The sequence below is a fragment of the Pinus tabuliformis genome, chromosome 7 (genome assembly GCF_031772625.1).
Source record: "Pinus tabuliformis cultivar Carrire ecotype Pingquan chromosome 7, CPIR1, whole genome shotgun sequence".
Lineage (NCBI taxonomy): Eukaryota > Viridiplantae > Streptophyta > Pinopsida > Pinales > Pinaceae > Pinus > Pinus tabuliformis.
The window spans coordinates 710,886,072-710,903,312 of NC_142293.1; the positions used below are offsets into that span (position 1 = coordinate 710,886,072).

At 36.3% G+C, this 17,241-nt stretch overlaps 2 protein-coding genes across 2 annotated transcripts; both read left to right on the top strand.

Annotated features, from left to right (window-relative positions):
* LOC149249493 (uncharacterized) lies at positions 1-507 on the top strand. Its single transcript, XM_089453190.1, has one exon. It carries the CDS (start codon positions 1-3, stop codon positions 505-507), a length of 507 nt encoding a protein of 168 aa, XP_089309316.1.
* A 13,013-nt stretch (positions 508-13,520) lies between these two features.
* LOC149249494 (uncharacterized) lies at positions 13,521-16,475 on the top strand. Its single transcript, XM_089453198.1, has 2 exons — positions 13,521-14,504; positions 16,036-16,475. Exon 1 carries the CDS (start codon positions 13,521-13,523, stop codon positions 14,214-14,216), a length of 696 nt encoding a protein of 231 aa, XP_089309324.1. The 3' UTR covers positions 14,217-14,504; positions 16,036-16,475.
* Positions 16,476-17,241: the final 766 nt, after the last annotated feature.

Below are 17,241 nucleotides of genomic sequence, written 5' to 3' on the forward strand. Positions count from 1 at the left end.
ATGAAAAGATGCAACAGAGAAGTGAAAGATGTTAGTCTCGCAGGTTTCCCGAGAGCTTTTTTTGATGGTGCTGAGCAGCAAAACAACTGTGGATGTGGTTTTCACATCTTGATGGACGAGGAGCTTCAATATTTTATCTCATGGCACAGTGGAAAGGGCACAAACAGTTTCGTTGAAGCAAGGGCTCTAGCGGGCCTCCTTGCTTTCTGCATCTTTTGTGATATTCAGTCTATTTCGATCTTTGGCGACTCCAAATCAATGATTGATCATGTCAAAGGATCCTGCAATATAATGGCCCCTCATCTTGCAGGTTGGGTGGACAGAATTAAGTTCTTTTGGGGTCTCTTGAGGGATTGCTCCATTCATCACATTTTCCGTGCTCAGAATCAGCAAGCGGACAAACTGTCAAAGGAGGGCCTGCTACTTGAACCTGGCGCTTGGTCCATGAAGGTTATATATGGAGATTTCTCATGCTTTATCCAGGACTTCTCTATTCCCGGTTTATGATTGTCTTTCCCTTTCTCTAGTTTCTCCCTTCTGTTTTTAATACTTGTATATGTTTTGGCGTTTTGGACGTCAAATAGCCACGAATCTAGTTTCGTTCAGTTTTTCACATTGATGATGTATGCGCGCACATATATCGTGTATATGTTATCATTTGCTCTGTTTCCTGGTTTTTTTCTTGAACAGTCCAGGTGGTCCATAGTAGACTGTCTCTATCATGATCATGATCCTCCAGCTTCAAAGAGCTGTTTTTCTATAACTATCTGATTTTATTATATACCCTCAATATAATACAATATCACTTTTTCTCTCTAAAAAAAGAAATTCTATGTCTCGATAAAATAATGATTAGAATTATAGGGGAGAGATTCCTAATGTTGTGCAGGGACCAGTAGTTGATATAATACTGGTCCCACCAAACCACCAGTGATTAAGACTTTTGAAACCAAAATTTAAACATAAATAAATAACATTATGTATAAATAAGTTTTAAATTATGTCCAAAAATCACCCATATATTGACTGGGCCCACAACTGTCCATAAATAGTATTTAACTATTTAATATTGCAAAACATATTGACCCAAGTAGAAAACAGCTAGAGCCATAAAAGCTTCCAAACTGGTCTATTCCAGAAGTACAAAACAGCAGTCACTTCAACCCCCACTCATCAGAACTGGAACTTTGCATCCCAAATAAATATGCCTACCTGCACATAACAAAAGGAATGTATGTCAGCCATAACTGCTGTGTTGTTCAACAACTAAACACCCTATGTTCAATAAATGACACCCAACCCAATAACAATTAAATCCAATTTGTTCAATAAATGACACCCAACCCAATAACAATTAAATCCACTTTGTTCAATAAATGACACCCAGACCCAATAACTGCAATAAATGACAGATCAAAACAGATCAAAGCACATGGATCAACAAATAAACAATTCCCAACCATTAGATCACAGCAAATTAAATCCATACCACACATTCAAAATGAAGCCATTGCAATCCATGTGCATCCATGTCCACCAATTAAAATCAAGTCCCCAAAACTATAAAAGAAGTCCACCCACTGTTGAAGTTGCATCTTATGCTTTCAAACTATTCAGCAAACTTCAAGACAACATCACAAAACAGTAGCCAATATATTCAAGTCAGTTATATGAATTACAACTCATTCTTCTTACAGTTCTGTTTTCATTGTTTTCATTTATCAGATATATGAATTACAACTCATTCTTCTTACAGTTCTGTTTTCATTGTTTTCATTGTTTTCATTGCTCACAGAGTTTATGTATGTGTTCTAGCATCAATGTCACAGGTTGCTTACCTTACAGGAATTGAAGGTTAGCTTACACGAATTATTCGATCATCAACTTCATAGGGATTACAACTTACATATCACAAATGTTACGTATGTCCAAATGTCACGTATGTCGTGCTAGTACTGTAGTCATAGCTTGTTTACCTAACAGGAATTGAACCTTGAACCTTAGCTTACAGGAATTGAGCGATAGCTTGTTTACCTAACAGGAATTGAACCTTGAACCTTAGCTTACAGGAATTGAGCGATTTTATGGCTTGGGTTCTATGGTTCCTCCATAAGAACACTAAATGCCTAGCTTCGCAGAGCAGCTCTCCCCCCAGCCCACAACATAGTGTGGAATCTGGATCGTTTCATCGAGCACCATTTCTTTTAGATATAAAGGTGTTCTGACTCTATTGGATCAAGTCATAATCTATGCCTTTTACTAGTATACTACTATGGGGAGAGACTAAGCTCTATTTTAGAGATTGGACTCTCTTACTATGATTAGCCCCTACTAGTAAGAAGTTGTTCCCGAGCCAGGTTCCCTGGATCCACTCCTAGTCGGGCCTAAATGAATGAATGAAGAAGGGGGCGGGCAGCACTCTAAAGAAAGAAGCCTTTGCCCGTTGGACAGCTACCGAACTGGCTTGCTTGACTTACTTTACTGGTCAGCTACCGAACTGGCTTGCTTGACTTACTTTACTGGTCGACAACTATATTATTATAAGACCTCCTGTCAGAAAGAAGGAAAGGTTATTGTAAAAGAAAGAATGCCAGCCGATGTCAAACTGTACTCCTAGTGTGAACCATCCGATTTTGGGCAATTCAGAAGTGACAAGATCCGAGTGAACATGGATGAGTTAAAACATAGAACAAAAACGAATTGTAACTTTAATGACTCTGATAAACTTAGTAATTTTTCACATATTTTCAGAAGCATGAAGCTATTGAGAAAGCAAACATTTTGATATTGAGTCGAAAGACTGCAAATAAGTGAATTTATACTACTGATGAATGGACCATAGAACTGGGGAATGGTTTCTTAGAATTGAAGCCCGAGCAGATGACCATTTCTCTTTATTGGATTAGATGACTGTAAGATTTTAGATAATGAGAAAACACAATTATAAGTAACATAGCAGATGACAGTCTTATTGGCCTTCATATCTTTTCACCTCGTTGAGCTCGAGACCTTAGGGTATGGAGAGCCCGAGCCATACGGAGTTGTAAAAGTTGGACCAAAGGAATGGGGATTTACATAATTCAGCACTGTAAATTAAGTCACAGATAATGGAGAGAAATCTTGGAGCAGAGATTGTTCTTCACAATATTCAAAATAAGTAAATAAATTATATGAAAAAATATAAAAAGTAAATGACTGCAATGAAACTCAATTAAACTGAAGTAAAACCAATTGTCTATGACACCTGGGAGACCATAGAATCATAATGTAACAAGCTCTGTATCCAAAATGTTTTGTCCTTACTGAAAAAATGAAAAATGTGGGTAACATAATTTTCAATTGGTAATAGAATTTGATCATGGGTAAACAAGTAGAAGGAATCAAAGACCAAGATTTTTTAATTCCAAAAATGTAGAGCAAATTAGGAATAGCATTAAATATCCTCAAATTGTTAGCAACTATAGAATAATATTTGTTCTGAAATATTTCATCTCTTATCAAATTGAAATTCAACACACAATCTCAGTGAAATATTCATGGCCAAAAAAGTTACAAATTCGATCCTTGTTAAATATCAAAAAACTGAGTCTTTCTTTGACAGCTGAAAACAAATGCTCTATCAGGACAAAATCAACAAATTGAGTCTTTCTTTGACAACGTTGAAAAAAAATGCTTTGTTAGGACAAGTTGTTGCATGAATCTGTGACCTAAAGGCCTAAGCTCATTGTGTCCATGGGAAAATTTGCACTTCAACCCATTTGAATAGGTTCCCTTTTTCTCATAATGCATGGACAACTTGATTTTATAATTATTTACCTCGTCATAAATGTTGGAACTTATTGCATTGCCATAAATTGTTTCTAGTTTCTGACCAAAAATAGAAAATACTTGCTGACCCTTTTGAAGTTCTTCTTCTGAGTGAGCAAACTGACAATCAGTTCCCCACCCACACTTCTTTTTAGCCTAATAAAAATGGAAAATAACATATTTGTATGGAAGAAGTGTAACTATTTTAGTAGCACGTATCTCCTTCACATTTGATAATTTCCTGTAACAAGCTATGTATCCAAAATGTTTTGATAATTTCCTGTAATAGAGGAAAAGTAATTTTTGCAGAAGTAGTAAAGCATAATTTAACATATATTCTAATGTCTAAATGCATGCAATAATTTTACAGGTTGTTGCATCTATGGCAAAAGGAAGTTACTCTGCTCGTACAAGGAGAAGTGGCAGGAGAGTGACAAGGGGTGCGCAGCTGCGATGCACATCGTCTGATGATGACAGGCCAGCTGATGTCGATGCCAGCAATGCACCAGGGAACATTGTTGAAGATGACCATGTGACAGTCGCTGATGCTAACACACCATCAGCCACAGAACCACCATCAACAACAGTCCAAGGGGCAAGCTCAACTAAAAAGATCAGTGCTATAAGAGGATGGACAAAAGAACAAATGTTAGTTGCAATTGACGACATAGAGTTTAATGGATACTCAGTTCGGGCATCTGCAAAAAAACATGGTATTCCTCCCTCGTCAATACATTATTGGATAAATGGACTGACTCATACAAAACGTAGAGGGCCTCTTACAGTTATGACTGAGGATGAGGAGGCCGAGGTGGTTGAGTGGTGTAAAGAGATGGCCCAACTGGGACATGGGCTAGAGTTGATACAACTCAAATCAACAGTTGCTCAAATCTGTCAAGGGAGGCCAAACCCATTCAAAGATGGGTTTCCTAGTAAATCATGGTGGTTTGGGTTTAAAAAAAGGCATCCAGAACTTGTATTGCGTACTGCTGAGGGCCTTGACAGAGACAGAGCATTAAATTTGCGCCCTGCAGTTGTGCAAAAATTCTATGACACACTTTCTAGTGCTTATGATAAACATTCTTATGGAGCAGACCATATATGGAACTGTGATGAAACAGGTTTACAGGCAGGGAGGAATTGTGGCATGCGGGTAATTGCCAAGAGAGGGAGCCGAAATGTGCCAAAGATTTTGCCCAAGAGCAGGGAGTGGATAACTATTTTATGTTGTGTTAATGCAATTGGTACTTCAATCCCAGGATTTTATCTATTCAAAGGTAAAAATCAACTGAAAAACTATATACAGAACTGTGAACCAGGTGCATGCATGGCTGCACATCCCCATGCATGGATGACTAAAGAACTGTTTCTAAGTTGGCTTTTTCACTTTGCTGCATCGGTACCAGGTGGCGTCTCGCCTAATAACAGACACCTTTTGATATTAGATGGCCATGGGAGCCACATGGCTATACAAACAATTGAGGAAGCAAACAATTTAGGCATCGACCTGCTGACATTGCCCGCTCATACCACTCATAGGCTGCAACCCCTTGATGTTAGTGTGTTTGGCCCTTTCAAGAACTATTTCAGGTCGGAGCGTGCTGCATGGATGGCAAAGAATCCAGGGGTTGAGGTGAAAAGGTTTGAGCTAGCAGAGCTTGCAAGTAAAGCTTTTAAAAGGGCTTTGACACCATCAAATATCAAGGCTGGCTTTAGGAGGACAGGAATCTGGCCACTGAACTATGATGCTCTTATGCATGATACTGGTTGTAGCCAAGCGTTTCGTGTGGATGGTCAGGAAGAAGGGAATGTCCAAACATGTGTTGAAGTGCAAGAAGTAGATGACCAAGATGATGTTGTTGCAGCTGGTAATATGATTTCCCTGTCTCAAGGACAGTTATATGCTGAAGATGATGAAATTGTATGTGAAACACAATATAACAATGAACAAATTCCTAGTAACATGGAGATTGTTCCACCAACTCAAGAACATCAAATTCTTGTCGCTGATATTGCTAATGATATTGTTGAACATGCAGTTGACAATGACCAATTGACATTGCCAAGCCAAGTAACCCCACCTTCATGGCTAGCAGAAGCAATGATCAATTTGAATGCACATAGTGTCTCAGCAACCAATGAAGAAAGCATGAACATGCCCTCACAACCAGCAGAATTGAACAGTGAAATTGTTCATTTTTTTGTGGACAATAGATCAATGGAAGAAGATGAAGGACATAATGAGGCATCAAATGAAGATAATGATATGGTTCAATCAGTTCCAACAGATACTGAAAGGGAAGTACCAAGCAATGACATGCAGGTGGAAGGGGTGGAGAAGACACTTGGACGGTTCCTAAAGCTACCAGTAGAGAGAGTATCAATGAGAAAAACGCAAGGTGCACCGGGTAGTCTTCGTCTGGGCCGAAGCTCACAGCTACTCACCTCAGAGGACTATATAAACCTGTTAGTTGAGTCAGAAAAAAAGAAACTTGAAATGCAAGAATTAAAACAGAAAAAGAAGGATATGGTCAAGGAGAAGAAGGCAGCAAGGATTGTTGCAGCACAACAGCGAGCAGAAGAAAGGATTGAAAGAGATAAAGCAAGGCAAGTTAAGGACCAACAAAAGCAAATGGCAAGACAGGAAAAGGAAAAACGAAAGGCACAACAAATGCTTGAAAAGGAACAAGGGATGATCAACGATACAAGAATAGCTGATGAAACTAGGATTATTTCAAACTCATTGGACTCCATTGCAGATAATACACCATTATTCCAAGATCTCATAAACATTCAAGTGCCCCACTATCAAACCGAGGGTTTACCCACTTGCCTTGTTCCTACCAGAGCTGCTGTCAATTCTCTGTATGCTCATTACACACCTCCACTTAATGCAGGGGTCAGTAGTGCAAATGTGAGGTATGGGTACTCAATACCTCCATGGTTGGAAGCTGCAAATTGGAATCAATCATATGGCAACAATCAACCATTTCCTAATCAGCCCTTGACTGGTAGGCCAACCTACCTGGCTCAAGAAGGTAACTCGGGGAGTTTTGGCACTCAAGATTCTCAGGGCCATAAAGAATAGGGGTGTCATATGTTTTCGGTTCTAACCACATTATGATGTGGATTTTGGATGGATTGTATCTTTTTCTTGGCACAGCAACATTTTGGCTTACAACCTAGTAGTGATTTCTTGTGGCAACCTAACTGTGTGTTGATAAGAAATTTTCAATGGAATATGTCTTTCTGTTTACCACGTCAATGGAATATGTCTTTCTGTTTGCCACGTCAGTTTACCACGCGTCAACCCACATGGCTCCGGTACGACACCTGTCCACCGTGGAGTATGCCCAACTTATAGAGAGCATGTGTTTTTATATGTGCCAGTAAAAATGATGGAAGTATCTAAATTAATCAAATCAGTTGATGAACAACTATGAGAATCATATTGTTCCATCTTGTTACATCAACTTTCCAAAAGATAGAGAAATTTGGGTGCACAGTAACCTAATCAGCGATATGACGAATTGTGGCTTAGTCATTAATTCTTTTCTAAGCACCTATTCACCTTTTTCATTTTCCTTCATGAGTAGATCAATTGTTTGACAATATGAGTGATTCACATATGACAATTGTTTGGTTAACTAATGAATTGTTATAATTGACGCAAAGTTACAACAACCTTCTTAGAGGGGGAAAAAAGAATTGGAGTAAAAATGGAAAATTAAAAATAGCTAAATTATTATAAAAACTAAATAAAAATAAAATTACAATAATTTATAAATCTACAAAATATAAACCAGCGTAGACCCATCTTAAGATGGGATCTTTTAAGCATCAAGAGAATCATGTCTCTGTTTCTTTAGATCCCTTTTTACACTTATGAGTTCTGGAGTTAATATTGATCTATAACAGTGTATTACGGTACAGAAAAATTATGAATTGCCTCTAATACATGTAAGAAGGAAATTCCAAAGCAGTAGGTATACAAAAATCCCACAAAATTGCTTCAGAGCTCAAAATCTACAGCATGTTAAGCTTTCCTGTAATTTAAACTTCCCTGCACAAAACTAGGCATTGCAAAAATAAGAGAGATTCAAAGGAAATCAGTGTACCGAAAGGAAATCCAGGGTAACTGCAATTGTGGGTCTTCTCATCAACGCTGGAGATAAATAAAGTTTAAAATTTGAATGTACCTTAGGAAAGATCAACAATCAGGCAGAAGCACATGCCATTCTTAAAGGGATTGAATTGGCTCTTGATAAGAGTGTTCACAGTATCTAATGCATGGCAACTAAGCAACAATAATTATGTTTTTTGGAATAGAGATTATACCGACTCCATAAATTTAAAATTTTAGTAGGTCATGTGCTATATACGGGTCAAGGAGGGTTTTGATTCAATATTCTTTTCACATATTACAAGAAATTTACATTCAGAGGTACACAATCTAGACAATTCAACAGCTACAATGGACACCAGCACCCTACAAATATATCACTATTATCAACACATTCTCCTCTCCCGATAGCTCTGCACTCCTTATATCCCTGTTCCCCAAGCAACTAGGAAGAAAAGTTTCAAAAGTGCATAGAAATCTGTTTGCAGAATCAAATATTCCAACTTAACACAATTCCTACACATCCCTTGGAAGTACAAAGGTTGTCTCCAACACAAATGGCAGACCACCAAAGAAATGGACTCTCCTATAATTGTGATGAAAAATATGCTCCAGGTCATAGGTGTAAAAAACAGAAATTGTTCCAAATTGATATGCCCACTCAAGACCTGACCGAAGACATAACTACTGAGAGACACTAGAGTTACAAGTTGAAAACACCAACACTCCGACTCAAGCAGATATCGAACCTATTTCTTCATGAAGAACGGTCAATCTCTCTGCATGCATTATCGGGCATTTCAACTCTAACAAAACCCTGACAAGGAAACTCTAACAAAACCCTGACAAAACTCTAACAAAACCCTGACAAGGATTTAATCCTATAAAGTTTGCTAGTAAAAGCTGAGCGATATTAAAAGGAAATAAAAGAGTAGAAGCTTTGTTCATAAAACAGTAAACCCTACCCATTTCTTAACTTATAAACTCATCAGCTGTAAAAACAAAATAACCTTCAAATAGAGATGCACCGTCACAAGTGAAAACGATCTCAAAAACTTAGCACTATGCAAGGTTTTACAGCATAAGGAAATCATAATATTCTACAATGAGTAAATCAAGAATAGTAGCGTTCAAACAGTATCCAGAGAAGTCAATTTAAATAATAGAGAATGCAACTTGTGTGTAAAATTCGGAATAAGACTTTCATAGAAGGAAACAAGCTAACCGTTATGACTTCAAGAAACCATAAATAAATTAACAGTATAACTGTGATTAAGGTCGTAAAATGTCCACGGCTTCCATACAAATGTCCATACAAATGTCCACGGCTTCCATACAACACTGTAGCCCAAGTCAATTTAAATAATAGAGAATGCAACTTGTGTGTAAAATTCAGAATAAGACTTTCATAGAAGGAAACAAGATAACAGTTATGACTTCAAGAAACCATAAATAAATTAACAGTATAACTGTGATTAAGGTCGTAAAATGTCCACGGCTTCCATACAAAGTCCATACAAATGTCCACGGCTTCCATACAACACTGTAGCCCAGAGAGCAACCTGAGTAGCAAGTCTGCGAAGAAGCTTCGTAAGGGTTTAGTGAGGCTTTAGAAGAGCCTTCCCCTCCGAGCAGTCGAATATAAAACAAACAATAGCACGAAGCAGAGCACTCAGAACTCTATGAAAGAAAAGAGAAACCCTCATATGCCAAATGAAAAAGATACAATAGCAGGGACAATAAAAATGCAGCGTTTTTATCTATAAAGCAAACACAGTAACAAGGCAATTGAGAGCAGCTACAGAGAGTTTCGAAAGTTGGTCTGGGCTCATTTCGGCAATGTTCCATTTTCCCTTTGTCTTTCTGCTCGGGGTCGGCTATGCAAGTCAGGGGAGAGCAGCTACAGAGCGTTTTGAGGGCTAAAACAGGCTAAAACAACAAAAACAGAATGCCATAGAATGCCTAAAACCCTAAACCCTAAAACAACAAAAATGCCATAGAATGCCTAAAACCCTAAACCCTCAAAAAATTGCTCAAAATACTGCCATAAAATGCCATAGAAAGTTCACAAAATATCCTGTTAGAGATGCTTGTGTTGAAAAACACAGAGTAAAGCTGGTAGGATTAAAAATCCTACCGGTTACAGGCCATGGATGGTCGCCGACCTCCCCCACCTTCCCCACAGCTCGCCAGACCTTCTCCACACCTGCAATGTCCTCTTCCACACCTGCAACACCTGCAACAGGAAGAAAAAAGCCATTAGAAGCCATTAGAGATCACAAAAACAACAAAAACAGCAGAGCTAAACCCTAAAAATGCTATGTTACCTCAAGCTCAGTAGAATGGCGACCGACTCCTCCCCAAACAACAAAATCGCCTGATAAGACCACCACCAGAGAAACGCTAAACAACCGGCATTCCATGTTAAACAGCTTGCATTCCAGAACGACCAAGAAATCCAGGCGGAAAAGCACAAGAAAAGCAGAACCGCTGTCCCAGCCAGAAACCCAGAAACTCCATCAAACCTTCGCACCAACACACGAATAAACGACTCTGCGCGCAACAATACAAACCCTGTCAACCGAACACACCATTCCCCCAGCACACGTTCTAACCACCATGCGCGCAGGTTATAGGGCCGTCCCGCGCCATCTTCGGCGGGGGGCTTCGCCCAACTACCGGCCCCAAGCAGAAAGACAAAGGGAAAATGGAACATCGTCGAAATGAGCCCAGACCAACCTAGTAAATGGCGCGAAGGAGGTGTTTTAATGTTCGAGGTGATAGCCCACACGGCCAGCTCCACGGTGGACAGGTGTCGTACCGGAGCCATGTGGGTTGACGCGTGGTATTATGACGTGGCGGGGAAGGCGCACATGTATTGGCGACCCTCCCCTAGTGGAATTTAATCATCTCGATAAAATAATGATTACTTTCCGAATTATAATGGCATTTCAAATCGATTCTCCAACCGTAAATAAATGTGATGATTGGAAATGCAAAAGTCGTCAGCCTTGCAATTGGTGCATGAAGTAGTTGTAGGTTCATTTTTTTTCGAAAAAAAACATAATAACTCATCTGCGGTAATTCAATATATGAGATTTTTGCCATACATAGGCATATGGCATAACTCCTCTCCAATAACTGAGTATACGTACTTCTGCCTTGCATAGTCATATGTATAATATTTTTCCAGTTCGTTTTGTTTTGTTTAAAATATAACAAGTGATGGAATTTTTTTTGTGATAGTTACACTTAGGGATGGAATTGAGTGGATAAATAGTTTAAGATTTCATAAAATAATCCGTCAATTAAGTATAATTAATTAATTCTCGTAAACATTGGGAGATTTGTAAAGATAGGCAGAACTCTCTAAACTTTTGTAGCCGGTAGAATTTTTCTTTAGTTGGCCGATTTATGCTTAAATCGATTGGATTTCATTGTAGATCTCTATTGCAATAAACGATGAAGATATTTATTTTTTAGGAATAATTTTGGAACAAGTAAGTTCTTGTTTGGTTTCATATAGTTTCATTCTGAAATCCAGACTTGGTCTCTTAATAATTTAAGAAATCTTTTCTTTCAACATTCTTTTGGATGACGAAGTTTTCAATTGTGAGAAGTTTTTTTCAGAGCAAGCTTTGATTTGAAGGTTTAATGGAAGAAGTTTTTTTCCAAGCTATTTGAAGGTTTAATGGCACGGGTGTCATGGGTACAACTAATTCTCCATATTCTTTGAGAAGCCACCTTCCCACTAGAAAGGGATTAGAGTTAATCATTTTTTTAAGGATCCCGAATGAACTTCAACATACTATAGTTTCAGATATCTTGATTCATTCTTCTTGTGTTTCTGCTCCTCCCAATGATTCATCCCCCTAAATATAAATAATTTGAAAAATAACATTATATATTAATTACTATGTACCATAAACACACATGGTTTTTAATTAGATTCAAAAATTTCATTTTCTCATTGGTGTAAAGTATTGAATAGACAATTTTTATGTGTTTTATTTTTAATTTACAAAAGATTAATTTAAAAAAAATATAAATTTGAAAAAAATATGTAAAAATAGCGTGTGTACAATTTGTACAGCTCTCATTATATCAATCTATACTCTAATGACATGACATGTGTACAATAATATGAGCATTATATAAAAAAATGTCATCATTCAATATCAAATAAAAAATTATTAACTTGTTATCATTCTCTTCAATGTCAAATATATATATATATATATATATATATCAATATAACCTTTATCTACCAAAAAAATGTTTAATTATATTAAAAAAATTAATAAAAGAAAAATGTTAAACAAATATATCTTACAATTTTATTATTGTTTGGAGTACATATAACACATCATGACATTAAAATATTTTATTAAACTATTAAATTATGACATTAAATGTCTCCAAATTTCACGACTTTTGTGTACTCTATTATTAATTTCAAATCAATGACTTTTGTGTACTTTATTATTAATTACTATGTACAATAAATATAAATAATTTAAAAACATTATATATTAATTACTATGTACCATAAACACAAATGATTTGTAATTAAATTCAAAAATTTCATTTTCTCATTGGTATAAAGTATTGAATAGACAATTTTTATGGGTTTTATTTTTTAATTTACTAAAAAATAATTTAAAAAATATAAATGTGAAAAAAATATGTAAAAATAACGTGTACAACTCTTATTATATCAAACTATACTCTAATGATATGACATGTGTACTGTAATATGAGCATTATATAAAAAAATTGTCATCATTCAATATTAAATAAATAATTATTAACTTGTTATCATTCTCTTCAATGTCAATTATATATATATATATATATATATATATATATATCTAACATTTATCTACCAAAAAAATGTTTAATTATATTAAAAAAATTTATAAAAAAAAATGTTAAACAAATATTCATATAACTTATTTTACAATTTTATTATGTTTGGAGTACACATCACGACATTAAAATATTTTATTAAACTAAGACGCAGAGAACAATAGCTATACGACCTTGTTTAAATTATAATTTTGAATATAAATATAGATTCAATGTCTTAATTTTTTTTTAAAAACACATAAATCTATTAAAAAGATATCAAAATTAAAATAAACTTCCTAAAAATAATAAAATTTTAAGATGTTTTTAATATAAAATTAGATTCAACATTCTTAAAAATGTTTGAATTCTTAAATTATGTAAAATTTACTAATTAAACTTATAATTCCAACTTAACCTAAAATATATATATTTACGCCGCGTTTCCCTATGAGATTAACTCCCCAAATTGCTTTCGTGTCAAGATATGTGCCATTGGATTTTGGTGTTAGATGATTAGGTAATCCTTATCCGTTGATTTGAATTTTGGTGTTAGACGATTAGGTAATCCTTATCCGTTGATTTGAATTGAGCAAGGCTAGCGGCGACTGTTCGTTCCATCCTCCAATAACTGCGACTGTTCGTTCGATCCTATCTTCCAAACGAACCGTGAACCGACTTAATTTATTCTATCGATAATATTTTGCTGCATGAACAAGGGTTTTCTTCATATTTTCAGGTTATGCAGTTGGTATTTCGAAGGCAGAGGCGCAGCAGATCATTAATCCCCTGCAATAACACTCCAGATTTGGCACTTGGAGGGCAGCCATTTCATCAAGAGCGTTTTCTAGGAGAGTTGCAGAGAAAGGCCGAACACGGGGTAGGTACTGCTTTAAAGCCCTTTCATTACGGCGATTCGAACCTGGTACCTGCCGGGGCCGCCATGTGGACGCCCAAACCCAGCACTGTATGGATGCTTCCCGTTAACACGGATCTGACACCGGCTAAACAGCAGATATGGACGACGGCATCAGATGCCATGTACAGATCAATGTGCACGACTACATCGATTCGCCTCGCCAGCGGCGGAGGCGCGGGCGCGAGCGGGGCCGGTGGTGGGGGCTCGGTTTTTGCCGGTATGTCGTCTTCCCCCGTGCTGACAATCCCGTCCCTGATGCCGAGCAGAATCAATCTAGCAGGGATGGAATTGCAGAGCTCGTTTCTGGGTCCTTCGCCGCATGATCAGCACCTTGGTCTGGGTTTGGGCCTTGGAGGTGAGGGCCATATGGGAATTTATGCATCGCCTCTCAATTCCTACAATCCCGGACGATCCCAGCTGAATCATTACTTTGAACACACTCAAAATCCAAATCCAAATCCAAATCCGAATTCAATCCACCAAGAAGACAACAACGACGATGAACAACCAGGCCAATAGCACGACAGCCATTAATGCCTACAAGGAGTGGATCCTATCCTATCCCAGATTCTGAGCATTCGCTCTGCAGCCCATGCTTGTCTTGTACATATAAAAGATTTAGTGTGGAAAGTCAGAGTTGTTATGTGTTAAATCGTGGGCGAGCGAAACCGTGCGTGAGTACAGTTATGTCTCCATGAGGTGTGTGCCCGCAGCAGCAGTAACAGGTCATCAACGTTGCCGATTTGGAGACATGGGAGAACTATTGTACCATTCTCTGCTGATTAGGCTACAGTTATAGCAAACCAGGTACTTAATTCCCTCGCATTTATTTATTTTCGCATTAGGGTTACTTTTATTTTATCCTGTTTTTAACTGAAACCCTCCGCAACTTCCGGGACTTTAATTTGCAGCAACGCAATTTCTAAATTGCGCTGTAGTCAAAGCACGTTCCAAACGAACTGTAATTTACGTAGAGTACTCAACTAAGTTATTGATACCAATGAACGTGAAATATTTTCATTTCTTACTAAACTTCAAAAACCAAGCACCAGATGATGTTGCGTAAACACATTGTACCTGTGCTCAAGCGCTCATGAGAGATCTTGATAGTGTAGAGTTATATGAGTTGCATTTGTAGGGGGTGAAAATGAGTTAGGTTGGGTACCGGAGAGAATAATCATGAACTGTTTAATGGTATAAGAATTAACAATAATGATTTTTCATAAGAATAGTCAGGAAAGAGAAGACAGAACAATCAGGCATTTCACTTTTCAGAAAGATCATGAGTGGCTATCAAATTATTATCAAATTAAATTAAGTAAATCTAAAAATATATTTATAAATTTAAAATTAAATTGTTATTAAATTCATAATTAGATTAGATAAATTTGAAAACAAAATCATAAATTTAGTTACGTAAATAACAAATTCTTAAAAATTTTCAATCTTCAAATAAATTTAAATGTGTAGATATTTTATTATTGAAAATTTTAATAATAAATTTATGATCAAATTAGATTAAATAAAGGTGTAGTTTAATTTATAAATAAAATGATTTTTTATGATTAATTTTTTAGTTAATTTTAATCTGACTGGTTTTTAAAAATTCTAGTTTAAAGTGTTTAATTTATATAATTCCAGTGCCCAAAATTTTTTCCAGGATGGCAAATACATTTATGCATTCAAAACTGTATTTTAAATAACAAACAAACTTAAAATTATGTGAAAAAACTTTCTTCTATACATTAGACTAAACTTTAAATAAATATAAAAAAATATAAATTTACAAATATATATAAATATTATCTAAAATTCTATTTATAAATTCTAACATATATATATATATATGATTGAAAACTCTATTCATAAATATAAAAGAGATTAAAAGAATATAAGAACATCTTTCAACTGTAAAAACTGAAAATAAAAAAATATATAAAACTAATTCAAAACCTTATAATAAAAAAATTAAAAATCACTTAAATTTATATACGACACATTTAACCGTCATCCGATTAATTCAAATTTTAAGCAAAAAGCCATAAATTAAAAATATATAAAAACTAGTTTAAAAACATTATGGTGATTTGTATGAATTTTTTTGGTTTCTTCCCCTTCTTCAGACTTCAACGTAGGCGGTTACCTTCTAACTTCCCAGTTAGAGTTGACTGAGACGACGTATTATTTTTACCTCTAGAAGGGCGTTGGCCGAAACTATTTTATTTGATAAAATACTCTTTATTGGAAAATTACTAGTCTATCCACATAAAATAAAAATCTTACTGCATGTTTAGAATTATATTAAGATTAATCTGGTGAGAATGGGGGATGCTTGCAGGTGCAGCTGCGAAATTCTTCAGCGTTTCGTGACAAGTTGGGGTTAATATGGAGATATTTGTTGTCAGTTGACTGAGTCGACCTACAGAGAAAGTAGACGGAATTTACGTGTTTGTGTGTGGTGCCTATATCCTCTCTAGAATCAGTAGATCTACAGTTTGTGTGTTTAGCAGCCCACTCATACATTAATTTCTGTGATATGGAGGTAGACTGGAGATGATTGATTTGTAATGTGCATACAGACACTAATTACAAAAATTAAGTCTATTTGTACTGGGGTTGGGTTAGATGTAATTATGGAACCCTAATCTAACTTTCTTGGTGAAACAGAAGGTGAGACTGAATTCTATACTTTATTTTCCTTTCCCCTGCAGAGTGATCAGAACACGAGGATGATAGTTTAATTGCTATTCACCTCATCTTTGCACAGTGCATGTGATCGCTGATCATATATATATATATATATATATATTATGGAATAGGTTACTGCACTCTCAGCGAATATTGAGTATGAAATAAGAAAACTCCAAAGTTCATCTGACAAGGTATAATATACGAGCGTAGTGCATCGCGTGCTCCAAGGACAAACTGAAGCACGGTATAAGCAGTTCTCTCCTCCTCCTCCACCACCATCTCCTGCTCACCATTTTTAACCGGGCGGGACGCAAAATTTTACAGTTTCTGAATGTTTTCTTATCATTTTATCTCACAGGAAAATTGGATCTTATATTGCCAAATTGTATTTTGGATTTTATATTGCCAAATTGTATTTGCAATTTGAGACAACGTGATTAATTACGCCGTAAGGCGTTTCCCTCTGAGATTAACTCCCCAAATTGCTTTCGTGTCAAGATATGTGCCATTGGATTTTGGTGTTAGCCGATTAGGTAATCCTTATCCGTTGATTTGAATTGAGCAAGGCCAGCCGCGACTGTTCGTTAGATCCTGCAATAACTGCGACTGTTCGTTCGATCCTGCAATAACTGTCCACTATCTTCCTTACGAATCGTCAACCGACTTAATTTATTCTATCGATAATATTTTGCTGCATGAACAAGGGTTTTCTTCATATTTTCAGGTTATGCAGTTGGTATTTCGAAGGAAGAGGCGCAGCAGATCATTAATCCCCTGCAGCGGATCAGTGGTTTTCCGGGCTCAAATTTGTAAGGTAGATATCGTATTATTCTACTCTTACCCCCTTGCATGT